This window comes from Saimiri boliviensis, chromosome 21 (assembly GCF_048565385.1).
Source record: "Saimiri boliviensis isolate mSaiBol1 chromosome 21, mSaiBol1.pri, whole genome shotgun sequence".
Lineage (NCBI taxonomy): Eukaryota > Metazoa > Chordata > Mammalia > Primates > Cebidae > Saimiri > Saimiri boliviensis.
Window position 1 is genome coordinate 7026231 of NC_133469.1, and position 27365 is coordinate 7053595.

A 27365-nucleotide genomic window follows, 5' to 3' on the forward strand; every position below is an offset into this window, starting at 1 on the left:
ACGCCACGGCAGTAGGGAGCAGCATGCAGGGACTCAGCAAGAAGCAGGCGCAGGTGCCTCCCCAGGGTCCCCCGCTCCTGCCAAGCCGCGGTGGTCCTGCCTGTCCTGCTTTTGGAGATGACCGCCCCAGATGGTGTGGCAGGGCCAGGCAGCGCCGGGCTGGGCTTCATCTTCTGCACCGACTGCTGCCTGGCTTGGAGCTGTGGTCAGAGCTGCGGCATCTGTGCACATTGAAGACAGGCAGGGCCCCTGCCCGGGTCTGAGGACTCAGCTCGGAGATGGGTTAGCAGAGCCCCTGCCAGCAGTGCTGTGCACCCTGGGCCATGGCACTTGTGGTCCTGGACGTTCATCACCAGCTTCCCTTCGCCAGACACGGTCCAGATGATTTCCCTGAAGTGATACACTCATCCTGGCGGCCACCCTGTCAGGTGCTGTCACATCCCTGTCTTTCTCCAAGAGAAATCGAGTCACAGTGTTTCAGTAACTGAGAACATTAAGTGACCCATAAGTGGCACAGCTGACTTGTATCAGAAGCTGGGGACTTTGGGTGTGCTGGGCCTGGGGGTAGTAGCCTCTGTGTGTCCACCAAGGTGACCCTTCCCTGTTCCCACACACAGCCTCCCCTGCCTAGAGCTGGAGAAGGCTCCAGGACTTGAGAGCTAGGCTCCTGGGGCTGGGCAGTGGCACACCTGGCCAGGATAAGGTGTGGTCCTGGGAGAGACGGGGTCAGTGCAGGCCACAGCTGAGACCAGATGCAGACAAGAGCGCCGTGAGAGGATGGGGGCTTCCAGGTGGCACGTGGGCCTCTCATGCACCTTTCCTACAGGCTGGTGGGAGGTGCCTGGCAGGACCCTGGCTGGCTCCCTGGGAGCAAGCCAAGAGGGCAGGTCTGGATGGAGCTGGTTGGGAGGGCTTTGACCTCGCAGAGCCAGGCACGCCTGAGAAACGCATCATAGTGTGAATACCAAAGCATGTACCCCTGCCCAGCCCACGGTTCCTAGCAGGCCCCATTGCCTTCCCCACTTCACGTCGTTCACTCCTCTCGAGGTCCCTTTGCAGGTTGGAACCTGAGGCTCAGAGGGTGGGTGGCTTGCCCGGGACCACGCAGTGGCTGGATGTGGCATCTGGACAGGGTGCATTCTGACCCAGGGCCCCCTACTCTGGGTGTCTGTGCTCCAAAAAGCTTTCTCTGACCTTCTTGTTCCTCGGGAGTGAGCAGTGCCTCCAGGATTCAGGTCTGAGGTGTGCCCGGAACCACGTGGACCCCTTTCGTTCCTGCGTTACCTGGGGGTGAGGCAGACACTCCCAGTCCTGCCGTGGGCATCGTAAGATGGACTGCTGTGGTGTCCCTCCTGCCCAGGGCTGCTCTGATGGCACCCCTGGGGAGCATCACGCCAAGTCCTCCTCACCCCTCTGAGGCATAGGGCGAGGTCTCTCCCTGTGGTGTCTCGGTGAGCAGGAAGCAGGCACGGCGTGAATGTGGCCTCTGACAGCTCAGCCACACTGCAGGCCCCTCAGCCCTGGCTCCCAGAGGCCCCTGACCCTGACCTGGACAAGGCTGGGCCCGGAGCACCCTGGAAGGCAGGGAGCCCATGGGGTCAGTGCATCTGAGGTCGGGGAGGAACATGTGGGCTGAGGGCTGAGCAGTTTGGCTCTGACCCAGACACCTGGCACAGCCTTGATGGGTGCCAGCCCTGTCTCAGTCCCAACATCAAGAGCAGACCCATATCCTCTCCTGTCACCTTCTGGGCAAGAATACCATTGGATGAAAGGCTTCCAAGAACTGGATGAGCAGCATAAGCTCCCCAGGGATGCGACCAGGTGACAGCAGCTTGATGGTTTTCTAGGCACACACTAAGGGGCTGAGCCCATCATGAATTCTGCTCCAGAACTCCTTGATATTTGCCTTAAAGTTCAGCTCTAAATATAGACCCGTTGGGGTCTGTTGCAAATGTTTTCTTGGGGGGCCTTTTGATGTGCGTGTGGCCCTGGGGGGCAGTGTTCTGGCACCCACCCTTCTCATGGTCTGCGGTGCTGATGGAAGCAGGTGCAGGTGGGGAGACGGGGGCCGAGGAGGCTCCTCCAAGAGAGCTGAGCCTCTGCCCCACCCACTCCCCCGGCTGGCCGAGGCCCCACCTGCCACCCCAGGCTCTCCTGTTGGCAAGTGTGGGTGTGGACACTGTTGGTAACAGAGGTATAAGATCAAACGGGGAGCCTCTGAGCCCCTGCCCGGAGATGGGAGCCATGTGGGAAACTGATGGAGACCTCAGGCTCCTGCAGGGAGGTGGTGCGGGCCCCTGTCCCCAGCAGTGGCCATTCTCCTCTGACTGTCCTCCCAGCTGGAAGCGTCCTCTGGTGCTCCCTGTGCTGTGCTGTCACCTCGGCTGTGTGGTTGCAGCCTGGGCACTGTGAGCCTTCCTGTGTGGGCTCCTGGGGACCCCCAGAGAGCCCCTCCCACGGTATCACCAGCCATAGCAGGTCTCACGTAACTTCTGCTGTGGAGAAGGGTCCACACCTGCCTCCCACGGGTGAGCTGCCTCTGCTTGCTGGGGTCCTGGTGCCCGGTTGCTGCCCCCTCTGGGTGGGGAGGAGGGCTTCCTGGAGGCAGCGGCAGATGTCTGATGGCCTGAAGCCCTCAGGAAACCTTCCGAGGGGCTCTTGTTTAGAAAACAAATCCATCTGCTGATGTAGCTGCTGGGCGAGTCTGTCTGCCCCAAGTGCACATCCTCTCTAAGGATCCGGCAGGCACGAGGTGGGCAGCCTGCTCTCCGTGGATCTGGACTCGGGGGTCTTCACAGGCTGGCAGGCCCCACACCCGTGCCCAGCCGGCCTATGGGGATCCATCATCTGGAAGCCCCGTCACAGGGCTCGGAGCTGCGGACAGGGTGGGGGATCCCTTCCGGAGGACCCTGTAGATTAACTCGGCTTACTTGACTCATTGATTTTGTCAAGGGTCCGTTTATCACACTGACAACTGGAAAAACCTTAAATAAATATTTATCATCCTCTGAGGGACACAGCTAGGCTCCCAGGAAAGAGGAGGGGCAGTTGGGATGGCACCTACATGGGGCTTCCCAGCTCACCCCGAGGGAGGAGGCCCAGAGCCAGCCCTGGGTGCTGGTTGGTCTGCCTACTGCTCATTTATTTGTTTATTCATTCATCTTTCACCCCGGAGAGCCCGACCCTGTTCTCTTACCACCATGCCTCGCACTGGCTCAACTCAGGCCCTGCTGTTACCCTCCTCTGGAAGCTTCCTTTCTGGGCATCTTCCTGACTTGTGTAATCCCAGCTTCCCTCAGATGCCCAAAGGCCACCTCCTCAGGGGAGCCTTCCCGGACCACCTTGACTCCACAGGCCCCTGGCCCGTGCCCCTCCTGCCGGGCTCACTGTGTCTCCTTGGCAGCCCCGTGCCCCGACTCTGTGGTATGGACAGTGGTTTCTGTGCCCTTGATATGTCCCCACAGCTGTGGGTCAGTCTCAGTTGTGTTCCCGGCTGCATTCCCAGTACCCTGACCAAGGACAGATGCCCCGGAGGTCCCCAGGCCCGAGGGAATAAGAAGGAGGGAGGGAAGGGGGATAGAAGCTTCCCTGGCCACACGCACTGGACACCCAGGAGGAGGCTGGGATCATTGAAGACCTGCACCAGGGACAGGATGGTGGGAGAAGGTGAGGAGACATCTCAGGGAGGAGTCCTGGGGCAGAGCTGGGAGGGGTCGGATCACCAGGCACCATAGTCCTTGACTCTGTCCCCCACCTGGGGCCGGGATAGTGTTCTGGAAGGTTCCTGCAGTGTGTGAGTGCACAGCCATGCCCAGCTGGTGTAGGGCCATCTGCCACCCAGGGCTCTCTGTCCTGACAGGTGGTGCCCTCGCCGTCTGCCTGCCTTGGGGTGCAGCCCTGGCATGCCCGGGCCCTCCTCAGTTCAGTCTGTGGCCTCTTCTTGCTGCGAGGGCTTGTCAAGGCCCCTGGATGCAACTGAGAACTTGACAAGAGAGGATGTTGAACGCTCATTAGGTGACCACCGTCCACTTGCCCAGCTCTCCAGCTCCGTCCCGGCCATGCGTGGATACTGGGCTTGTCCAGGCCACTGTCCTCCAGTGGGAGCATCAAAGGAGACGGGGAAATTCCCCCACTGTGGCCAACAAGGTGCAAACCACAGGCTTCCTTTTTATCTGGCTCCCGCTCCCAGAACCCAGGTCCTCAGGTGGCTGCTCAGAAGCGGTCACCTCCCACCTGGGCTCCAGGAGCGAGATCAGGCTGTGGGGAGTCTTTGAAGGGTTGGGAGGAAGAGGTGCAGGGTTTCTGAAAGGGCTCCTGCATGAGCGTCCCCAGGGAAATGCTCCCTGGCGCCTGGGCTGCCGGCTTTGAAGGCGCAGAAGTTTGACGGGCTAGTTTAGTCCATCATTTTTTCCCATTAATAAAAATTAGGATAGGAAAGAAATTATCATAATCCAACACTGACAATGAAGGTTTCCCATTTACTTCTCTTTCTGTAAGCGTTTTTTTTTAAATCAAAATCATTTATGATTAATACAGTGCATATTAAAACTTTTAACCTGCTACCTTCATAAAGTAAAAAATGTTCCCAACATATTACATTTTTAATCACATGAGTTAATTACTCTTTAGGGAGGCTCTGGAAGTTCTGGAAAGGAGGGTTTTACGGATTTCAAAGAATGAGACTGAAACTGTCATTTTAATGAGAATGCAAATGAGAATCGCTAAGGTTCAGTGAAGGTCACAGCAGCTTCACCATCAAGTTATTACAGCCATTTATTGCCAGTAACAAATGAATATTAAAAGCTATTGTTTTAACAGATTAGACCTCCAAATTATTATTATTTCAAAATTTCCCGGGTGTCTGGAATATAATTTAAAAATTATGAAATGCTAAGATTCTCTGCAGACCTGTAATCCTCTCATGAGCCTGTTGGTTTTTACAAAGATGTGAGCCTCTCTCTCCCCGGGCGTCAGAGCCTGCAGAAATGTCTCTGCAGAGACACTGGGACACTCGTGCTCGGGCGCTTCCTCTTCCCATCGTGGTCCCAAGTGCTGTGTTCTGGGGAGTCGCTGGGCCGGGCCCCAGGGTGGCAAGGTGGCCCCTGAGGCTGGTTCTCTGAGATCTCTGATGGTGGGGGCAGGAAAGGGCAGCAGGAGGTCAGACGGCTCCCACTGCAGGGGCACCCCGTCCTGGACACCTGTCCCTGCCCCACACACTGCTGTCTCTTAGCAACCAGCCCAGGCCTGGCACACAAGGGCTCCGAGGATGCTGAGTGAAGGGAGGGAGGATGGATGGATGATGAAGGAATGAATGGATGCTGGCTGGTGGCATGGGGCTGGCGGTGGGCTAGCACTCTTCCTAAGCGGCGTCGCCGGCTTCCCAGGCACCTGGGCATTCTCCTCTCTCATCCCTTTCCCTCTCAGAGCAATCCACTGTCTCACCAGTACAGCAAGCAGGGCCCAGCCTGGGTGCTCAGACCCTAGGGTCCTGCGACGGACTTCCGGGGAGGGTGGCTGCTCCTGTTGGAGGATGCGGCCTCCCAGCTCATTCCCGCGGCTTTTCCTGGCCCCCTCACTCTCACACCGTAGGCGTTCAAGATGTCTGTGTCCTCAGAAGTGCAAATGTTCATGGGAAGAGGGAGGGAGAGAGACAAGGCAAAAACGACAAGACCCCCAAACCCACTAGACACTGTGAAGTTCCTGGGAGTGGCCTGGGGTGCACCCCGTGGTCTTTGGCCTCCTGCAGCCAGATGACTCTGTCATCAGCAAGGCCCAGAGAAAGGGGGACCTTGTCCAAGCCCCCGAGGTAGGAGCCCAGGAAGCTGGCCCAGGAGACCGGCCCGAGGGCATCAGGCAAGATGGGAGAGGAGTGGGGATGGGGGGAAAGCGGGGAGGGGCGAGAGCGGGGGAAGGGGGGAGAGTAGGGAGGGGGGAAAGTGAGAAGGGGGAGAGCGAGGAGGGGGAGAACGGGGAGGGGGGAGAGCGGGGAGGTGGGTGCTGGGACCACTGGCAGGAGACGGCAGAGCTATTTCTCAGGGAGCAGTTGCTTCAACTGGGGCTTCACAGACCTGGGAGGGGCTGGGCCAGGTCTTGGGTGGTGCTTGTGAGGGGTAGGGACCCTGCCACCTGCTCCCCTGCCCCTGCTAGGGCCCACTCCTTGCCCTTGCTCCCTCTCCTGGTGGTGTCCTGTCCTGTGGGCCGAGTCCTCTGATGAACATGGGATCCAGGGACCAGGCTAAGAGCCTAAATGCTGAACCCCACTCCTGGAGGGGAATTGTAGGGATTGCTGGTGTCACCAAGCTCCTGGACCACTGCTGGGAGGTGCCACCGTAGACCCATGCCACAGAGGGCATCACAGGCAGAGGAGATGAATTTGTCCTGGGGAGGCTCCCAGGGGGCTGGGAGAAGAGGTAGGTCCCTCAGAGAAAGTGCTGGCTGGCACTGCACCCCCAGGCCCCCCTATGGCCAGCCCCTCCTGCAGAGCAGCCCCTCTGGGGTTTGCCAGGCTCCAGGGACCTGCTGTGGCTGTGGCTGCGTCTCGATCTTGTGCACCACAGGGAAGAGTAATTAAATGTAATAGATGCAGAGGCTCCCGAAATTACATTATTTAGGAGCTGCAGCTTACACACATACACACGCAGCCTAAGCTGCAGATAATTAATAGATTTATTTAAATCAGCCTCTGCCATCTGTATTCATCTGGAAGAGACGCTCCTTGGCAGGCCCACGTCGGAAGACCTTTGATTTGCGAAAGGACAGTGGAGTGTCCTGAAGAGGTGCTGGGGGCGGCAGGGTGTTTGGGTCCCCAGGATACTCGGGTCCTCAGGGGTCGGGACGGCATGTTTTCTGGTCACTGGTGCTTGGGGGCCCCGTATGTAAGGAAGCACCCAGCTTCCTGTGGGCCAGATGCCAGTTAGATTCCTGAGGGCAGAGGTTCCCTGCGCGTCGGACGTCGTCCCGAGAGGTCGGTGGCCGTGCTGACGGCAGGGTGTGCAGCCTCTTGGCTTTCCTGGATGGCTCGGCCTGGCAGAGAGCGGTGGTGTCAGGACGTTACTCAAAAGCTCCCCCTCATTTGCTCCTTGCACCCAGGAAGAAAGGTGCCTGAGCCTGAGGATTCAGCCCAGATTGAAAGTGCAGGAGCTGCGGGGGAGGGTCCTTTGCTGAAGTGGGTGATTTCCTCCTTGGGTGGAAGGTTGAGGGGCTGAGAGCCTTCGGACCCAGAGCCCAGTACCCTCTGGCCGATTGCTCCACAGATGGTTTCTGGGCTCTTGCTTTGGCTTGCTTGGCTGGTTAAAATGCTCTGGAAGGTGTGGGGTTAGGAACCAGATCCGATGCCATCTCCTTCCCATCTGCTATCTCACACCCATGGCCAGGCTGGCTGGCTGGCTTCCCTGCAGAGCCCTGACCGTGAGGCAGCATGTGCCCTCACTGGACTCACTGGGCGCAGTCCTGGCTGCTCGGTCCTGGGAGGAAAAGCAGATGACACTCACGAGAGTTACCCTCCCAGAGGAGAAGAGGGCCACAGCTGGGCCACGTGTGGTCATTAGGGACACCCACCATCAGGAAGCCCACAGGGAGCAGGAAGAGTGCCCAGGTCTGGGGTTCAGGGCCAGCAGCAGTAACAGCATCAGAGCTGTTCTAGGGTCTGACTTGTGTCTCCCCAAAATTCCTGTGTTGATGTACTAACTCTAGCTCCTTAGAACGTGGCGGTACTTGGAGACGGGCTGTTAAAGAGGTGATTAAGGTTAACTGGGGTCGTAAGGGTGGGGCCCTGATCCAGCGTAACTGCTGTCTTTAGGGGGAGAGGTGAGGACAGGGACAGGCACAGAGGGGCCACCCTGTGAGGGACACAGAGAGAAGATGGCGTCCAGGGGCAGAGGAGAGCGGCCTGAAAGGAAGCAGCCCGGCCCACACCCCTAGCTGGACTCCCAGACTCCAGGGCTGTGAGGGCATATGTTTCTGCCCTGAGTGGTGCTGGGGACAGGGCTGACAGGGATCCTGCCTGTGGCATTCTGTTCTGGCTGCCCTAGGACACCAATCCCAGGCAGTGGTGAGATCGGAGGTGACCGAGGTGGCTCTGTGTGGGAGGCTGAGTGGGAACCTGGTCTTGCCCGGGTGTCGCAGGCACTCCACTGAAACCTGGCAGCTCAGGCTCCCTGAGGATGCCAGGCCACAGGCTGCCGAGCACCACGGCCACTGGCAGGTGGGAAGGCACCTCCAGACCCTCAGCAGCCCCTTCCTGACCCGCCCCTAGCAGGCGGTGGTGGGCGATTGTTGTGCAGGGAGGGCTCTGGCCATGCCTTGAGCTCCATCCCTGAGGTCAGCTCCCCTAGAACCACTGGAGGGAAATGTCCCTCTGCTAATGGGTCCTAATAGGACCCCTGTCCCTTGAGCTCACAGTGAGTATGCGGCAGGAGGATACATCTGGCCAGGGCAGGTCTGCCCTTTCCCATGAGACAAGCAGGTGGAGACAGAACGGGGCCATGGACCCAGCTCAGGCAGAGGCCCCAGTTCAAGGAGGGGAGGGGAGTGTGGTCTGTTTCCTTCCCCCGCCTCCTTTAGATTCTGCACATCACCAAGATCAGCGCAACCTCCAGGGACCGGGGAAGGTGATGGGGACTCCCAGATGGATGGCAGGCCGGGCCTGTGCCAATTCATTCGCATTCAGTGCCAGCATCGCACCATCCCAATATAGCCATTATTGCGTCTTCGCTCTCCGTGGCTGCATTATAATCGGAGCTTATGTTCAATTTGCTGGGAGCCGGCAAATCGTCGTCTGCTTTCCCTCAACACACACTCATTTGCGGTTGGCCCTAGGTGTTTCTCAAAGTCTAGCAATTTACCCATAGACAAATTAAATCTTGTTTGTGAATGTGTCCCTGCCTGGAACTGACATAATGCTGTTTAAGGGCCGTTGCACCTCTCAGGTCTTGGAGCTCATAATCATCTGCGTTTTCAGGCAGCAGATTCCTTGCAGGGATGCAGCCTCAAAGCCAGTAATGAAGTGATTAAGTAGAGTTGGGCTCCTGTGGGTGCTCACTATGGTCTCTCTCCCACCGCCTGTGGGAACGTGGCCTCGGGAGCGGTGGTCTGGGGAGAGGTCTTTTTGTGGCTGTGGTGTATTCATTTGGCCAGCCAGGAACACCTCTGCAGTATCTTCCAGGCGTGGCCACTGGGAGACGTAGTCCAGGGGCTATAGGCCAGTGAGGTCCCGTCAGGTTCAAGAGCCAGGAGGGGGAGGGCAGGACGAGAGTGTGTGCCACCGAGGGCTGGTGGTTCACGAGGTCAGGAGGACACCCTGGATGCCCATGTGTGCCTGGGGCCTGGGCGAAGGGCCAGCCCACCTCCTCTGCTTGACTCACCTCCGCCAGCTGCCTGGGAGGGAGAGAGCAGGTGTGCAGTGAGAAATTCACAATGAGCAGGTGCCAGGCCTGAACTGGGTCCCCCACATTCAAATGCTGAAGCCCCAGCCCCAGGGTGATGGGATTTGGAGGTGACGAGGTCATGAAGGGAGCCCTTCTGCTGGGGTGGGGTCCTCAGGAGAGAGGCATGAGGGTGGCTCCTCATCCCCTTCACTGCTACGTGAGGGGCACAGTGCCGAGGGCGCAAGGAGGGACCCAACTGGGCTGCCCTTGGCTTTGTTGTTGAGGCTGCCCAGGTCATGGTGTTTTGTGGTGGCAGCTGGATCTGACCCTAGTGGTGGACGCTCGTGCTGGGCTACTGGGCTGTCACGCAGCAGATCACAGAGCCCATGGCAGTTGGGGCTGCTTAGGAAGTGGGTCCCGCACTGGAAGGAGGACCGACTTTGGCCCCTCAGCCATCACTACTCATGCTCTTTCTGGTCTGGGGGTGGCTTTGCTCTCGGGAGCGGGCACCTGAGGTCCCAGATAGAGTCCCTTCCTGAGATGAGCCAGGTAACCTGTTAATCCACATTGCTGGGGCCTCTGCTCCACAGCCCCGCCCCTAACCCTGCCTGTCCTGGAGGGCTTCTCTGAGCGGCGACACGGCCGATGGAGGAAGCTGCCCCCCCGCCCCCACAGTCTCCAGGTCCCCAAGGCTTCTCCTTGTCACTGCAGCAGTCAGAGAAGGCCTTGCAGGTGGGAGAACCAGGAGACCTGGGCGGGCTGTGGGATTCGGCTGAGCCTGGAGGAGGAGGAAGGAAGCCAGGAAGGGGCGGATGGGTTGAGGGCACAGCCTGAGCCAGGCAGGAGGGGCGGTGGGGCCTGACCCTGGGGAGCAGAGGGGACAAACCCAGAAGCAGACGTGGCAGGGATGGGGAAGGGATTTGGGGACAGCGCCACAGGCCCGGTCATCATCTCGTTACAACCATCGCGGAAGGTGTAGTCAGTGTGCGCTGAATCCTTGCAGGGGGTGGTGGAGACGTTCCAGTCTCAGCCTTGCAGGGGAGGACCTGCAGCCAGAACGCTGGGGTCCAGACCCCTGTGGGTGTGAGGGTCTGGGCAGGAGCCGCAGGGTCTGCTGTCTGTGCACGCACCAACCATTCTCCATCGGGCAGCCGCCTTGGCCACTGATGCCTTCACAGCGTGGGATTTGGGGACCGCCGTGTGTGTCCCACAGGAAAGCCACATCCTTGTAGGGGAGGGGCATCACTGCTCTCAGCAGGGGGCCGTTTCTCTAATGGGGGCCTGTCAGTTTCTGGGCAGGGGTATGACATGGCTCAGGAGTCTGTCCCCTGAGCCATGTGCCCAGGCCGGTGCCATCAGACTCCTGGCATTGGTGCGGTCCCAGCATTGGGGCTGTCCTAGCATTGCTGTGGCCCCAGCAGGCCCCCCAGTATTTCCATTCTGGGCCTCCAGTCACTGGAGACCACATGTGGGATGCCAGGAGCCCTGGGGGTGCAGATACATCATCAGGGCCTAGAGCCAGCCTGGGCAAGAGCAGTGCCAGCCGGCGCCTAATGTGAGACCCATGCTGGGCCATGAGAACCAGCTGTCTTTATCATTATTAGTAGTAGTAGTAATTTGAGATGGAGTTTCACTCTTGTCGCCAAGGTTGGAATGCAGTGGTGTGACCTCAGCTCACTGCAACCTCTGCCTCCCAAGTTCAAGCAATTGTCCTGCCTCAGCCTCTGGAGTAGCTGGGATTATGGGCACCCAGCGCTGCACCCGGCTAATATTTTATTTTTATTATTTATTTATTTATTTATTTATTTATTTATTTATTTTATTTTGAGACGGAGTTTCACTCTTGTTACCCAGGCTGGAGTGCAATGGTGTGATCTTGGCTCACCGCAATCTCCGCCTCCTGGGTTCAGGCAATTTTCCTGCCTCAGCCTCCTGAGTAGCTGGGATTACAGGCACACGCCACCGTGCCCAGCTAATTTTTTGTATTTTTAGTAGAGACGGGGTTTCACCATGTTGACCAGGATGGTCTCGATCTTTCGACCTCGTGATCCACCCGCCTTGGCCTCCCAAAGTGCTGGGATTACAGGCTTGAGCCACCGCGCCCGGCTATGTTTTGTGTTTTTAGTAGAGACAGGGTTTTACTATGTTGGCCAGGCTGGTCTCGAACTCCTGACCTTGCGTGATCCATCCCCTCAGCCTCCCAAAGTGCTGGAATTACAGGCGCGGACCATCGCGCCCGGCCTCACAGTTGTCTTTAAAGTGCCTTTTGTTTTGCTCCTGTGTCTGAGCAGTTCTCGTCCTGTGCTGTCTCCTGCACCTGGGGATGGAGGGGCTCCCTGTGTGGGTGACACAGGGATTTGTCTGGGTCTGGCTGTGGCAGGCTCTGTTCTTCGAACTGGGAGCGTTGTGGGTGGGACTGTGGATGAGAGGTGATGCGACCCGTCCTGGGAAGGTGTGTGTGATCACAGGATGGAATGTGGCCTCAGGCCTCAGGGTGCAGGGAGCAGCTGGGCTGACGACGTCCCACGTGTTGGATCCACTCTGCTCTGTGGCTCTGGGACGCTTTGCTGGTACATCTATCACCAGCCCAAGGAATGTCCTTTCTTCTTCAAAGCCAGGCACCCAGAGCCTCTCCCTTCCCCATGGATAGCCAAGTCCCCTCGGCAATAGAGTCAGGGTGGGTCTGACCTAGGCCCCTGACACTGCTTCTCATGACAGTTCCACCCCCACAGTGAGAGAGGAGTCACTTTCGAACTTTGGAAAACTCCCCCGAACCACACAGGGCCCCCACTTAATGGCCCTGAGACTCTCTCTCCTCTCCCGGCCCGGGGTGCCCGCCTGTGTGGGTGATGTTACTGGAGGCTCCGATGGAGCTGTGGGCTGGTGCCTTGGCATCTCCCACACCAGAGCTGGGCCAGACCGAACCACCCGGTTGGTCCTCCGCATCCGCGAGTGACCTTCAAGAGCCTCAGCCCTTGACCTTCCACCATTTCTCTGAAATTTAGCAAACAGCACCAGCCACCCCTCCTCGGATGCCCGGCCACATCCTCATGTGGCCCTCAAGAGTCCTGCACACAAGTGGCCCCTTGTCCCGGGATCTCGGCACTGCAGCAGGAGCAGCTGTTCTCTGTGCAATTCTCCAGTGGGGACCACAGTGGGCGCTCATGTGGGGACAAAGGGGTGGTTTTTTCCCAGCTTCTGGGGCTCTGTCTGGCCTCACTCCCCTGCAGTGAGGAGGCTGGGCCCTGAACTCCTCCGGGCATGGGCGGAGGGTGGGGGCGGTGTTGGCTGCCTGTGTGAGTGCCTAGAGGTGGGTGGCAGGTGGGGCTTCTCTTGTCTCCATATGGGAAGAGGGGCCTGGCTCCCGGAGGGTACCTGCACCTGCCATCCGAGACGGGGCTCTTGCTGCTGCTGGGTGGGCACACGGGTCCTGGAGCTCAGCGCTGCTGGGTGGGCACGGGTCCTGGAGCTCAGTGCTGCTGGGTGGGCACGGGTCCTGGAGCTCAGCACTGCTGGGTAGGCACACGGGTCCTGGAGCTCAGCGCTGCTGGGTGGGCACACGGGTCCTGGAGCTCAGCGCTGCTGGGTGGGCACACAGGTCCTGGAGCTCAGCACTGCTGGGTGGGCATGGGTCCTGGAGCTCAGCGTGCTGCTGGGCTCTCTGCCTCTTGGACTTCTCTGCACCCCAGTGGTCTGGGGCGTGGTCTCCCTCTGAGCAGCAACGGTCACAGTGCCTGTTCTGCCACCGGTGAGCTGAGAAAGGTAATGGGAACTGACTCCTGGGAGTACAGTAGCTCCTTGACATAGGTCAAGACCCCGACGACCCGTGCCAGGTGGCAGTGCCAACTCCACCCTACTCTGAGTGAAGGCCACTCCCTCCCTGGCCCACCTGGCCCCGCCCTCCTGAGGGTCCTGCCAGGCTCCTCACCGGGCTCTGGGCTGCCTACGGCTGGCCGAGTATCCTTGTCCTTCCTGAAACCGATGATACTGTGGAAGCAGCAGCTGTTCTCTGTACGGAGTGCGTTGTACAGCAGGGGGTTCCTCAGCGTGGGATCCCCAAAAGCAGGCCCTAAGACGAGGCCTGACATGCGTGTGGTGTGTGCAGGAATGAGAGTCTGGCGGCTCATTTCCCGGTCACGCTGTGGACGGACAGCTGGACACGTGACAACCAACGAGAATGAGTGAAGGCTGTTACGGCCGCGACAGGAGGATGGCGGGAGGCTGGTGGTGGAACAGGGACGCTCCAGGTCGCCCTGATGGGAGATCTAGGCCTGGGCAAGCCAGAGCGATTTCTAAGGAGGCATCTGGGCATGGTGGGTTTTCTCTGGTTGGTCCTGAGTTGGACAAAGGTACAGAAAAGGAGGGAAGCTGGTGGTTGCCGACCTCTTGGGCCTGATAGCTGCAGAGGCTGTGGGTTGGCTTCTGAGCTGGCGGCTACGGGGGCCGTGGGCTAGACTTCTGTTGTCGTGTGTGGTCTGGCCATTGTCCTTGTGGATGTTCAGTCAGCCCACCGGGGGCTCTGACAAAGCTGCATGCCATGGGCTGGGGCTGGGGTCTTCTGCCCCAGGCTGAGGGCGGGGCATCTGTGTTCCCAGCTCTGCAGGCCTTCACTGAGGGCTACACCACATGGGGGCACTGGCTCCAGGGACTACGCCTCCTTCTCCTTTGGCGGAGTGGGCTGCAGCGGTTGTAGAAAGCTTCCAGACCCAGCACGTGTGTGCTCGTCCTTGGGAGTGACTAAGGGAACGTCCCGGGGTGTCCATCGACTTTTCCACCATAACCAGCAGAGAAGCAGAGCAGCTGCCCTGTGATGAGCGCCTTTAGTGCCACACACAGCCTCAGACGTCCCCCAGTGGCCCTGCAAAGATGAGCTGCGGCAGCTGCATCTGGGAGAGGTGTCAGCTGGCACCTCCAGCCTTGAGGGCTCAGAGGAGGAGAATTAAGTGCATGGCCCCACCCCTGTGGTCTTTGCTCTGCACTCCGCCTTCTCATGGCCATGGTCGGATGGGGGCGGGGGAGCCTCATGGCCATGGTGGGGCTGAGAGGAGCATGCCTGGCGGACACTGGCCATGGTCACAGCCTGCAGGAGCCAACTCCAGCTTAGGGAAGGCCCAGGAAACACACGGGAACACCACTGTCACGGCCAAGTGCTGGGTGGGGTGTGCGCCCTGAGAAGGCAGAGTAGGCAGGGCATTCCTCAGGTGCTGGCTGCAGTGGACGGGAGGTGGTCCCCCTCGCTGTGAGTAGAGAAGTGGGAATGCAAACGTCCCAGATCCAGGCCCTCTGGCTTGATGGACAGCAAACTCCTTGAAGTGGCTGGTTTCAGGTTTCAGGTTTATGAAGCTAGAACAGGCTGATGTTCCTGTTGTAGCTTCATAAACGCGTGATGCCCCATTCCCAGCAACATGTAAAATATTCAGCGCACCAGGGCCACCAATACTAACTCTTTTCAACTCTGCTCAGCTCAACCTGACTGGCCGGTGCCAGCCTTGGGCAGAATCTGGTGTTCCCTCCCTGTCAATTGAAGGCTTTTGGGTATCCATAAACTGTTATTCGCGGGTCTTAGATTCCACGTTGGAGCCCTGCCTCACTCTGACACTGCTGAGAGGATTCCCAGGGCCTCACACCTGCCCAGCCCTGTGCTCAGCTCTCGGGAACACACATGCTGAGCTCAGTCATGGAGCTTGCCTTGTGGGGCTAGAACTGGAGTGGAGCAGTGGCTTGAGATGGCAGTTCTGGGTTTTATTCCTCCTGATTGTTCCTTGCCTAGACCAGAGCCTGGGATGGGTGGATGGATGGATGGACTGATGGGTAGACAAAGGGATGGATGGATGGATGGACAGATGAATGATAGGTAGATGGGTAGATGGATGATGGGTGATGAATACATGTGCAGCTGGATGAATGGCTGGATGGACAGATGGATGTATGATGGATGTACCATGGGTAAATGGATGATGGATAGATGATGGGTTGATGATGGACAGGTGGATGGATGGACAGATGGATGAATGGATGGATGATGGATAGATAATGGGTTGATGATGGATGGATGATGGACAGGTGGATGGATGATGGATGTACCATGGGTAAATGGATGATGGATAGATGATGGGTTGATGATGGATGGATGATGGACAGATGGATGGATGGATGATAGGTGGATATGAATGCATGGATGATGGGTGACGGATGATGGGTTGATGGTGGACGGATGGTGGATGATGAATGATTGATTGATGGAGGGATGGATGGTGGATGGGTGGATTACAGATGGAGAGATGAGGTACAGATGGACAAACGGATGAGTGGAAAGAAGAAGGGACCTATGAGTATGTTTGGCCTCTTCCGAGAGGTAGCAGGGGCTGCCCAGGCACACCCAGCTTGGTGCACCCTCTCCGTGTGCTGCTATAGGCTGGCTGAGGAGCTGCCTGAGCCTTAGTTTCCTCAGCAGTAAGTTGGTGGGGGGGGATCTTTGCCTGAGAACATCATGAGAACTAAGTGGGATGAGGTGTGTAAGGGGCATGGGCTGTAGGGGAGCCAGCCCCGATAATGCACTCCTTTGGCCTCTGACCTCCTTGGAAGCGTCTTTCAAAGGTCTGGACTGAGCGGCTCAGGTGGCCCTGCAGCTTGCTGCAGTTTGCTCCCACTGTGGTTTGAGGAGTGAGGCCCAGGCATGTCAGTGGGTTGGGTTTGTCCTTTCCCCTCTGCTGCTCAGCACAGCCGCTGTAGACGGAATCCCCCTTCCCCGTGGGGAGTGCTTGCGTGGTTTCCAGGGTTTCGCTGCCCCACCTGAGGAGGGGTCCGTCTCCACGTGGGCAGGTGCTGCTTTGGGGTATCTTCTGAAAAATACAACTTCCAGATTTAGGGTTGGAACATCTTGACTTTGCTTTCATTTTCCTTAGGGTAGTTGAACAGGAAATAATTCTTTTTAAACAAAAACATGCAGAAAACGTGTCTGCTTCCCTGAGTGGCAGGCTGAGCCCCGACTTGGGGAGCGCTTCTCCCGGGGCGCTGCCTGCTTGGCCTCTGGAAGGCTGCTGGGAGCCTTCCTGTGTGCCCTTGTGGCTGCTGGGAACCCTCCTGTGTGCCCCTGTGGCTGCTGGGAACCCTCCTGTGTGCCCCTCTGGCTGCTGGAGCCCTCCTGTGTGCCCCTCTGTTTCCGAGGACCGGGGGTCACAGGTGCCCTCCCCAGGCCGAGTGCTTTCCTCCCAGCCTTATTAGGAAATGCTTTAAAAGGACAATCCCCACTTTGAGTGAATGGGATCTATTAAGCCCAGCTAAAGTGAGAGTTAATGTGTGCAGAGAAAAGATAAGAATTTCAAAAAAGAGAGCAGGGTGATCATGGGCGCAGGTTTGGAGATAAGAGTCCCTGCGTTGCTGCGGGCGGGGATTGGCTGGCACAGCTGGCAGGGCTGGGCCAGGGTGGGCAGGTGGCCTGAGGGGAGGGGGAGCAGGGAGGCTCCTCCCAGCCCCTCTTCCTGTCTGCATTCACGCAGCACTCACCAGCTGGTCACACATCCTCCAGGCTCCTCCAGGTGAGCTCAGGCAGGGGTGGCTGGGGCTGCAGGAACAGGCGTGACACTGCAGTCTGCAGGGTGGCCTGGGGCACGGAGTCTCTCAGGATGAGGGTCGGGCAGGGCATCCGTGCCCAAGGCTCAGCCCATGCACGGTGCTGGGCAGGCCTGGGAACGGGCAGAGGTTTGCCTGCCCTGGAGTGGCCTGCGGTCCTAGAGCTGGAAGGCGAGGCCAGTGAGGAGCCCGGGCCACAGTGGGCAGCGTGTGTGCCAGCTGGGGGCCTTCAGTCCCATCTCGAGGACGGTGAGAAGCTTACGGCCTCTGTTTTCTGGGTATGCCAGAGGAGGTCACAAAAGAAATGGGAGTAAAACAGCCAAGCCCTGGGCCAGCAGGAAGTCTGTCTTCACCGTGTGACTGAGCCCATGGGGCCTGCCTGGACTGCGGCCTCAGCCATCCTGATGCCCAGCTGGTCAGCGAGAGAAAGCAGCACCTCCCCCGCCCCCGGCCCGCACCTCCATCTTCTCTTTTCTCCTCCTGGAACTGGTGGCCTTTCCTCTGCTACTCTTCTGTTTCTTCTGTCACCTGCTCTGCTCACTTCTCTTCTGCTCCAGAGAGAGAATGTGCAAGGCACTCACCCCTGAGGGCAGCTCAGAGCCAGCCCTGCCAGGGCCTTTACCCTCTGTGCAGAGCCAAAACCTGAGCTCAGATGAAGCTCCTCTTCTGGGAGTGACTCCAGACAGGGGCTGCCTGGGACATCTCTCTAAGATCCCCACAACCGTGTCCCAGAGATCTCCTTGGGGACAAGATACGGCCTCTTCCATGCATACAGGAGGAAAGGAGGAAAGAAAACGCTGGTTGTGACCGACCATGTACCGTGTTCTCTGCCTGCATCTGCTGTAACCCTTGCAGTGGGTGTCAGTGAGGACTCCGGGCACCGGGAGACTCATGACTGGCCAGTGGTCTGGTCACACCAGTGGCCAGGGCCAAGCTGGGCGTGTGACCAGTGGCCCTCCCCACCACGAAGCCCATTGCTTTCTGCCCCATGCCGCCCCTTGGCTGCCGGCCCAGCCTCCCCCTGAAGCCCCATCACCCTTCTCCAGATCGCCTTCCACGGTCCAGCAGTGGTGAGCACAGCCTTCGGGGCCGGGGTGCGAGGCCAGACGAGGGCAGAGCATCCTCCTGTGCTCGTGGCCAGGGCCATCGGCACCGTCCATTCTGAACCCCCAGCCAGCTCTGAAGGAGGGGCAGGGCCGGGCTGTGAGCAGACTGGTACCTGGGGGCCTGAGCCACTGCAGCCCTCATTGGCTGTGGCCTCCTACACAGCTGCCTCCCTGCTCTGGTGCCCGGTTTTGGCCTCTGTGGGATGGGGACAGCTGCCTGGAGTGTGCCGAGCATTGCAGGTGGCCGCTGTTACTCAGAAGAGGACATCCTCAGGGCAAGACAGTGGACGTGGGGCCACGGGTTGTGGATACTCAGACTCTAGCTCCAGGGGAGAGTGGGATGTGTGCAGTCATGGAAGTTTCTGGAAACCGCAAAACCTGACCTGGCCCCACCTGTGAAATGACTCTTTGCCTCTCACTGTGCGCTGGCATTGATTCACTAAACCGTGTATTTGGGTGTCTCCATGGGGTCTGGGAGCCTTTCTGTTTTGTAACCTCTGGGATGGCTGGTTTGATAGTGGATGTGGAGGCTGCCAAGGACATGGGGAGTGTGGCTGCTACAATCATGGCCCACAGGACACCTAGCATTCCCATGGGCACTGTGGTCCCTCCTCACCAGAACAACCCCAGCACTCCTGACCCGGGCTGTGCCCCTGGCACCCACGGAACTGCTCTGCATTGCCATGGCCCAGTCTGTTGGGCGCTGTGATCCTGGCTGACACGGGGGCCAGGCTCGTCAAATGGCCACGGAAGTGCACACTGACCCGAGCCACGTGTGTCCCCGGGGGTGGCCTCCCACAGGCCTCACTTGTGTCCCAGGTGCTGGTGAGGCTCATGCTGCTGTCCAGGCCTGTCCCCAGCGTGTGGCTGGCGTGCCCTCTCACTGTCTCCCAGGCTCAGAAAGAGGCAGGAACTGTGGTCCTTCCGGGGATGTCCTTGGGCCCTCAGGGGCCATGCTGCATTTACCCCACTGTCATGGCCACCAGTGCCCCTGCACACATGGCTGCTGCACCAGAGGCCTCCCTGAGGCTGAGCTCTTCCTCGTCGACATGTTCACCTGCTCTCTCTGGCTCAGCCTCACTCCTCTGTTCCCCACACCCTCCTGGCAGGGCCCTGCTGCCCTGCATCTGCCCCGCCTTGCTGCCCACACTGGATGGATTCTGCTTGTCGGTCAAGGCCAGCGTCACCACCTCCTCCCTGCCTCGTGGCCTGTGATTAGGGGCATGGCTATGTTCATACCTATTGAAAACATGGCTGAGGCTGCCTTTGCCTGTATATGCACCACTTCCTCCTTTTCCTCAAGGGGTGCAAAGTATTACATTTCTATGGATGTAACACATTTTATCTACATTGTTTTTATGAGACTAGTGTATCTCAAATCGCAGAACATACATGATGGATATTGTAAAAAAATAAATTACAATGACAAAGGAAAGTTCCAGATGAAAGGCAGGATTCTGCCTCCTTCCCAGCATCCAGGCCCTTCCCTGGGGACAAATGGTTAATAGCTTCTTTCTTACCCAGCCTGGCCCTGATAACTCTTAAGTTTTCATTTTCAACAGGCATGATGTCAGCAGTGCACACTCAAACTTTTACTTCTTCATCACCTCTGGTCAGGACCTCCTCACTTTCCATTTCGAACAGTGAAAAAAACAGAGGGCTTACTCTCTCCATTAAAACACTGCCTTCCTCTTTTCATTTCTCTATTATGTACTTAATGGTCAGGGTTTAAGAAGTATGTTTAGCTTTCTACTGACTTTTCTACATATTGATTTTAAAACTTGAATGGAATTAAAGTGCATTTATAATACTATCCCATAAATGTTTATAGCAGAAAGATTTCTGACTAGAACTGTGGAGAAAGAGATATACTATTGTAAAGATTTTACCAGTTGGATTCTTTCAAGTATCAAGGTCTAATGTATCTTTGTAGCTATTCTTCACAGTCTATTCTACTTCTAGAGAGTTGAAGGCGCTAACTTTTCTTTTATCCCACATCTCCAGGTGCAGTCCCTTGATTCCCTTCATTGGTGGAGTGTGACCTAGACCAGCTTTTTGTCTAAGGGATGGGACTAGTAAACTGAACTTTTGAATGCTGTCAAATGGCATGCTTTGTTGACTGTTTAGCTGGGTATAAAATTCTAGGTCTTCTATCTTTTCCCACTAGAACTTGAAGTTACTACTCGACTGTCTTTAAGAAGCCAGTGTTTTTTCAGTGTCAGCTCATTTCTGTCTTCATAGAACACTGTTTTTCTTTTTTTTTTTTTTTTTTTTTTTTTTTTTTGGTTGGTGTCTCGCTCTTTTGCCAGGCTTGAGTGCAGTGGCACGATCTTGGCTCACTGCAGCCTTTGCCTTCTGGGTTCAAGTGATTCTCCTGCCTCAGCAACCCAAGTAGCTGGGATTATAGGCATGTTGCTATACTATATATCCATGTCCAGCTAATTTTTGTATTTTTAGTAGAGACAGGGTTTCACCATGTTGGCAAAGATAGTCTCAGTCTCCTGACCTTGTGATGTCCACCTTGGCCTCCCAAAGTGCTATGATTACAGGCATGAGCCACCATGCCTGGCCTGTTTTTTGTTTTTTGTTTTTTTTTTTTTTAAACATATTCTGCAAGGTTTTCTTGCATTGCTTGGATCTAGGGGTCTGTCCATTAGATCTAATCAGAATATGGTAAGTCCATACAATCTGAAGGTGTGTTTTTATTTATTTGACTATTTCCTTCTCTTTGTTGCCTTTTATTCTCCTTTAGAACCTCTAATAAATAAAAGTTGGACGCCTAGGAATACCTTCTAGGTCTCAAGTTTTCCCCACTTGTTCACCTCTCTATTTGCTCCCACTCTTGTAAACATATGTGATTTTATTTTCCACAGCCTCGTCTTCACTCATTTCCATTTTACCATTCAGTGCATAGCCTGTATCTTAAAATGGGCCAGTCACATTCATTTCTAAGTTTTTTCTCATTTTCTTGTTTTCCTGTTTTTTCCCCATAGGAGTCTGATTTTCTCTTATTGATACCATATTCTTTCAATTTCTTTTTGAGAATTATGCTATTTAGAGTGATGACAATTATGGTTATGATTATTTTCCCTGAATTATTCCTGTCCCCTAAGGTTCAAGTGTAGAGTATGCACAGCTAGGCCCCCCTTCTCTTTCATGCCACTAGCTTTCTGCAAACACCTTTCTGCAGAGCAGGAGAGAGTGGGGTGATCTCTGCTAGGTCCTGTCTGTGTAGGAATAAAGGTTGAGGTGTATGTATTGACTGGCCGGCATGGGTCACCTCTGCCCCGTGTAACCCAACAGACTTCTCACTTGACCGTGAGAGCTTACTGGATTCTCTGGGAATGGGCAAGGTACGTGGACAGATGGGCCATCCTGGAAGCAGGCATGGGGCTGATGGGCAAACACGGTCCTGACATTTGCTGGTGCTGGCAGGCTTGACCCTGGGGACACATGTTTTTGTGCATTTCACTCTCGGAAGGAATTGCGCTGCCTTTGGACCTGCTGGTCCTGCTTGTCATGAGTCACCAAGGTCCTTAACTCTGCTTTGCCCTTTTTTTTTTTTTTTTTTTTTTTTTTGGAGATGGAATTTCACTCTTGTGGCCCAGGCTGGAGTGCAGTAGCACGATCTCTGCTCACTGCAACCTCTGCCTCCTGGGTTCAAGCAATTCCCCTGCCTCAGCCTCCTGAGTAGCTGGGACTACAGGTGCGCGCCACCATGCCCCTACACTCGGCTAATTTTTTTTTTTTTTGTATTTTAGTAGAGACCCAGTTTCACCATGTTGGCCAGGATGGTCTCCATCTCCTGACCTCGTGATCCACCTGCCTTGGCCTCCCAAAGTGCTGGGACTACAGACATGAGCTACGGCACCTGGCCTTGCCCTGGTTATTTCTTAGACCCTGAATTTTTCACCCCAGAAGCAAGTTCCCAGCTTTTTTGTGTGTCGTGGGCCTCTTTGGAAATCTGCTGAAGCCTGTGCAACCCATCTCAGAATAAACTAAAAATACGTGATTAAGAAGATCAATTATATCAACATGCACTATCAAACGGTCAAAAGCCTATGTTGACATAGTAATGTGTTTTCTTTATGAACACGTTACATAAAAGGTGGTAGTAGGATGACCATAATTTGAAGTAATGGTGAAAATAAGCAGTAGACCGAGGTATCTACAAGAGCTGTAATGTGGTATGAAAATACCTGTGATTTTTGTTGGTGACAAAGTCATAGTTATGGGTAAAGTATTGTGTTTACTGCCTACATACTTAATTGAAGGCAGTGTTAAATTTCAGTTAGAGACACGCTAAAGAAAATGCTCACTTTCCGTTCCTAGGTCCCACACCTCAGGCACTGTGGGGACTGTCCCCAGGCAGAAGGCACCCCCTCTTTGGACAGCTTTCCTCTGGCTCTGGTCTGGGCTCCACGTGCCTTAAAGCAGCAATTTGCAGGGGGTTGGGGGAGGACACGCCTACCCGGCAGTGTGGAAATGCAGCTCTGTGGCCGAGTGCCTTCCTGCCTGGACGCCTGGCCACACCTCTGCTTTGTTCCACCTTCTCGGGAGGATGTGGTAGCCATCTTTCTGGTGGTTCCCACCGCAGCTCCTTCTCTTCCATCCAGCAGCTGGGCCCAGGACCCCCTCATCCTTTCCGGCTTGCTTATTGCTTCGGTTCCCAATGCCGCCATGGTTTTAGTATTCATAAATGGTCCTTCCTGACCTGTCAGTGAGACCCTAGGTGTCCCCCCCCCCCAAGATCTGTGTTGGTTGTAGCTGGCTCAGGTGTTCACACTGCCATCTGGAGCTGCCTTCCCAGTGGCACCCGGGGCCTCTGTGCTCTGCACTGTTAATTGACTCTTGAGATGCCCTGCCTGAGGTTCCCAAGTTTTCAGCTGTGACGGCTTTCGAAGGTGCAAGCAAGGCCACATGCATTTACTGACAGGAGGCCTTGGTGCCCAGGGAGGTGTGATGGTGGTCAGGCACAGAGGTCCTCCTCCCACCTGTTGAAAGTGAATTGGTAAGCCAAGCCTCTATTAACTTTTTTTTTCCCCCTTTATCCTCTTTAATTCTCTTTACAGAAGGATCTTCCAAATGGTTAGTTCTGAAAAATTCCCCTGGTGAACTTGGCATACTTTTCTATTTTCAGAATTTCACATAATACACACCTGATTGGGGACACAGTGAGTGTCAAGGGCGGGCTCTCTCTCCTGATTGAGGTCCCTTTTGGGGGCCAGGGGCGAGCACACGTGATAAGCACCCAGAAGACGCTTGAGCCCTCTGACTGGGGAGCTGTGCACCAGGTGCGGGATGAAGGCAGCAACCTTGGAGGGGGTGAGGCTCTGCCAGCCAGGCGGGGTGGGCTCCTGAGCAGCTGTTACCTCTAGAGCATGTCTAGGTGTGGAGAGAGCAGAAGAGAGGGGGGTGCTTATAGGAAACAGGGTTTCCAAGGGGCTTGCATGAGCAGAGAGAATGGCTAGTTCTCCCAGGGTCCGCCCAGAGCTGCTTAGCTGCTTGGCTGGTGTGAGGCTGGGGCCACGCTTCTAGGTGAGAGGAGTCGAATGGGGCGTTCTTTCTTCTCCTGGATGTTTTTTAGGAGCAGGTGGAGAGTGATGAGTGCCAGAGTGAAAAACTGCTTTGTGGGTGCCTCTCTTCTGGCCAGGTGCTGGGCACAGCAGAGCCAGGTCAGGCAGACAGCATCAAGCTTGGCGGCTGGTCCTGACTCTGTCCTTGACTTGCTAGTTGACATGGGGCCAGTCGCCATGCTGCTATGAGCCTCAGTTTCCCCCGATGCATACCGATGGGCTTGAGCTATCTGACCTCCAAGAGCCCTTCAGGGCCAGGCCTCTTTCCCTTCCTGGCGCATCAGGAGCAGTGTAAGGAGGAGCCAGCCCTCATGAGACCCACATGCCCCGCAGGCACCAGCACGGCCCCCACCCCGCACAGGGTCCGAGGAAGCTTAGGCCCCGATTTCTGCCCCCTGCTCTTCCCTGGGCATTTGAAATTCAATTTCAAATTCAATTCAGGCAAAAATGCCTTGAGGCCTTACCACACCGGTCTTCGTGCTGGGCTCTGGGGCGACGCACTGACGAGGACACCCGTGCCCCCTGCTCTGGGGTGCGGGTTTGGGGAGCAAAACTGGCTGGAAACAAAGACCCCTCCTTCCTAGAGGCTGGAAGGGGGCAGCCCAGGAAGGTGCCCGCCTGTTTCCCCCGGAACGGAACGTGGGCATTAACTGTGCGCCCACGTTTTTGGGTGCAGGGCAGCTGGCTGGAGGGTGGCACAGTAGGGCGAGGGATGTGGGGGGTGTGTGTGTGTGTGTGTGTGTGTGTGTGTGTGTGTGTGTGTCCAGGCAGAGGTGCCGTTTTCAGAGGCCGCAGGACCAGCTGCCTCCGAGCCCTCCCAGCCGCTGGTCGGGCCCGGCCCGGGCGGCACCTGGGCCCGGGTCTCCCCGCGACTCCCGGAGCCCTGGGTGCGAGGGAGGCTGGGCGCCACCCGAGGCCCTGCGTCCGGGCTCCCGCGCCGGCAGGGCTGGCTCTGCAGTGAGGCCCCTGCGCACCTAGGTGGAGCCCGACCCGCAGCTTTCGGCTGGACCGGCCCCACCTGACCCGCCGGCGCGCCAGGCGGGGGCGCTGCAGGGCGGGGGTCCCGGGTCCCTCGCGGCCCAGTGCGCATCGGCGGCCCCGCGGCCTGGAGGAGCGCAGACGGCGGCGGGCGCGGGCCGGAGTCCGAGGCTGCGCGGGCCCGGCCACCTGGGCTGGCAGCGGCGGCGCCGCGCTCCCCTCCCTCCGCCTCCCCAGCAGCCGGCGCCGAGCCGAGCGGGCGGGCGCGCGCCTCCAGGCCGGAGCAGCAGCGGCATCCCGCGGGCGGCGAGGCGCGCAGCGTCGCCGGCCCCACCTGTAGGCGCGGCCGCCCCCGGCCCCGGCCCCGGCGGCCCAGCGCGCGCAGCCCGCGGGAGAGGCGGGCCCGGACCTCGTCCCGGCCGCGGCGGAGGAGGCGCGGGCTGCGGAGAGCGCGGAGGCCGGCACCGTCCGGAGGGGAGACCGGCCCGCCAGCCCCGGGCCGCGCAAGTTCGATCGCCGCGGGCTCTGCCTGGCCGCGCGGGCGCCGGCGGCGGCGATGGTGCGGCAGCCCCGCGCGCGGCGCGCAGCCCCGGCCCCGAGCCTGGCCCTCCGCGGCGGCGGTGGCGGCGGCGGCGCGGCGGCCCCCTGAGCCCCGGGCCGGAGCGAGCGCGGGCGGCAGAGGCGGCGGCGGAGGAGGAGGCGGAGGAAGAGGAGGAGGAGGAAGGCGACGCCGAGCAGCGGGCGGGGGGCCGCCAGGCGGAGGAGGGGCCCGGGGAAGCGCCGGACCCCCCCGCGCCGCCCGGCCGTTGCGCAATCCGCGGCCCGCCGTCCGGGCCCTGCTGGCGGTGCGGCTCCGGGGGCGGCGGCGGGGCTGATTCATGGGGCCGCGGCGGCCGCCCCCCTGCGCCCGGGCCCCCGGCGCCCCGCAGCCCGCGATGGTGGCCGAGTGGCCGGAGCGGCGGCCGCCGCGGCCCGAGACTTTCTGCTAACCTCCCCGCCCCCGCCCGCACGCCCCCTCCCCGGCGCCCCCTCCCCCGCCCGCTCCCCTCCCCCCTGCCCAAAAAGACACACATCGCCTCCCGGAGTGGCGCCTCCAGTCGCGGCGGAGCGCGGCGTTGGCGGCGGATGGAGGGCGCGAGCGGGCGGCCGCGGCGGCTGCACCCGGCGGGGCGCTGATGCGGCGCCTGGACCTTCGCTGTGCGACTTCGGGGGCGTCGGCCGAGCGGCCACTCCGCGATGCAGCTCCTGAAGGCTCTCTGGGCACTGGCAGGGGCCGCGCTCTGCTGCTTCCTCGTCCTGGTGATCCACGCGCAATTCCTCAAAGAAGGTAATTGTCCCTGGGCGCCGCTCTCCGAGCTCTGCCCGGCCCGCGGGGGTCCCGGCGCCTGACCCGGCTTCCAGCACGTTCCGCCGCCGCCGCTCGCTGGAGGCTCGTGCAGCGCCACTGCGGGGCCGGGATGGCAGGCGGCGCGACCCTGCCCGGAGCCCGGCCCTCTGCGCGTCTTGCCGCCCCGCGCCTTTCGGGGCTCACCGGCAGGGCGCGGGTTCGGGGCGCGCTGCAGCCTCGGTTCCTCTCCCGCCGCCCCGGGTCCCCGGCCCGAGCCGTGGCTGCCGTTCCCATCCCCTGCCCCGCACGGCTCCGTGGCAGCGGCGCCCGCCCGCACGCTGTGGCCCTCGGTAGATGGCACCAGCGCTCCACGTTGGCGGGCGGGCCCGGCCTGGGCGGGAGCGGAGCTGAGACCCGCCGTGGTGGGCTCCGGGCTGGGGCCCGCGGGCATCGGGAAACAGGCCTGCGTACCCGTTCCCCGGGCCCACGCCGCCTTCCGGGCCGACTCAGGGACCCACAGGCTCGGGGAGCAGAGGCTTTGGTACCCAGGTGCGGAGGCCGCGGCACCAAGTTCTGCCCCTGCCGTCCTGGTCCCTGCTAGACTACCCTGCTAGGGCAGTCTGGGGCTGTTGAGGCGCCCCGGATAGCAGTTGGACCCTCGTGGCTGCAGAGGCCCTGTGGACCCGGAAGCGTCTCCCTGAGGGTCGGGGCAGGGCCATACCTCCCCTGATGCACGGTAGGCTCCAGGCATCCCAGGCGCACTCCGGGAAACTTTCTGGCTTCAGGGCCAGGCTCCCCGTGCAGAGGTCCCGCCGCACCCCAGGATCAGCCTGGCCTGCCATAACAGACCGGGGGCAACCGAGGCATTGGGCTTCCCGGGCACCCCTGCTCCTGGTTACTGGTGCCCTGGCACACAGGCTGGGCCAGCTCTGCTGCTCCTGTTGGTCAGCTAGGAAGGCTGAGCTCTGGAGGGAGCCTGTGTGGCTGGTAACTGCCTGGGTTCTCATTAGCTCTGGGCTCCTGCGAAGGAAGGGCTTGCAAATTCAGCTGCTTCCCTGACTAATTAATGAGCCGCTGGAGGCCTGGGAAAGCAGGTAGGTGCGGAAGCCTGGTCCCAGGCCCTGTGACCTCTGAGGGCCTGGTGTCCACTTCCCTTCTTTGGTTTTGGATGTGGGCACCCAGGAGGAGGAGGGCCAGGTCTGAAGGGAGAGGAGGCTACCCCAGGACTCTGCTGCAGGCTTGACGTGGCAGCCTGGGCGTGTGGAGACCCTTCCTGGGGTGAGAGGCCCAGCTGCTTCCTGCTGCCTTCCTGACCGACTTCTGGAGTGGATGGTTCAGCCCTGGGCAGTGGTTCTTTGGGGTAGGGAGGCCAGCCTTCCTGCGGGAGAGTTGTTCACTCCAGGAAGGCCGGCAAGGGCTGCCCTCCACTGCTGTCCTCTGC

The 27365-nt window shown here is 58.6% G+C and overlaps 1 protein-coding gene across 4 annotated transcripts in view; it reads left to right on the plus strand.

Moving 5' to 3' along the window:
• TAFA5 (TAFA chemokine like family member 5) overlaps window positions 1-27365 on the plus strand; it is a 228897-nt gene that overhangs the window by 56158 nt on the left and 145374 nt on the right. Inside the window, exon 1 of one of the 4 annotated variants that reach the window (XM_039463300.2) lies at window positions 25692-25924. The exons of the other annotated variants lie outside the window; for them this stretch is intronic. Coding sequence (XP_039319234.1) covers window positions 25834-25924 — 91 coding nt within the window. The 5' untranslated portion in view covers window positions 25692-25833. Of the gene's footprint in view, window positions 1-25691; window positions 25925-27365 lie in introns of those variants that run through there. 4 annotated transcript variants of the gene reach the window in all.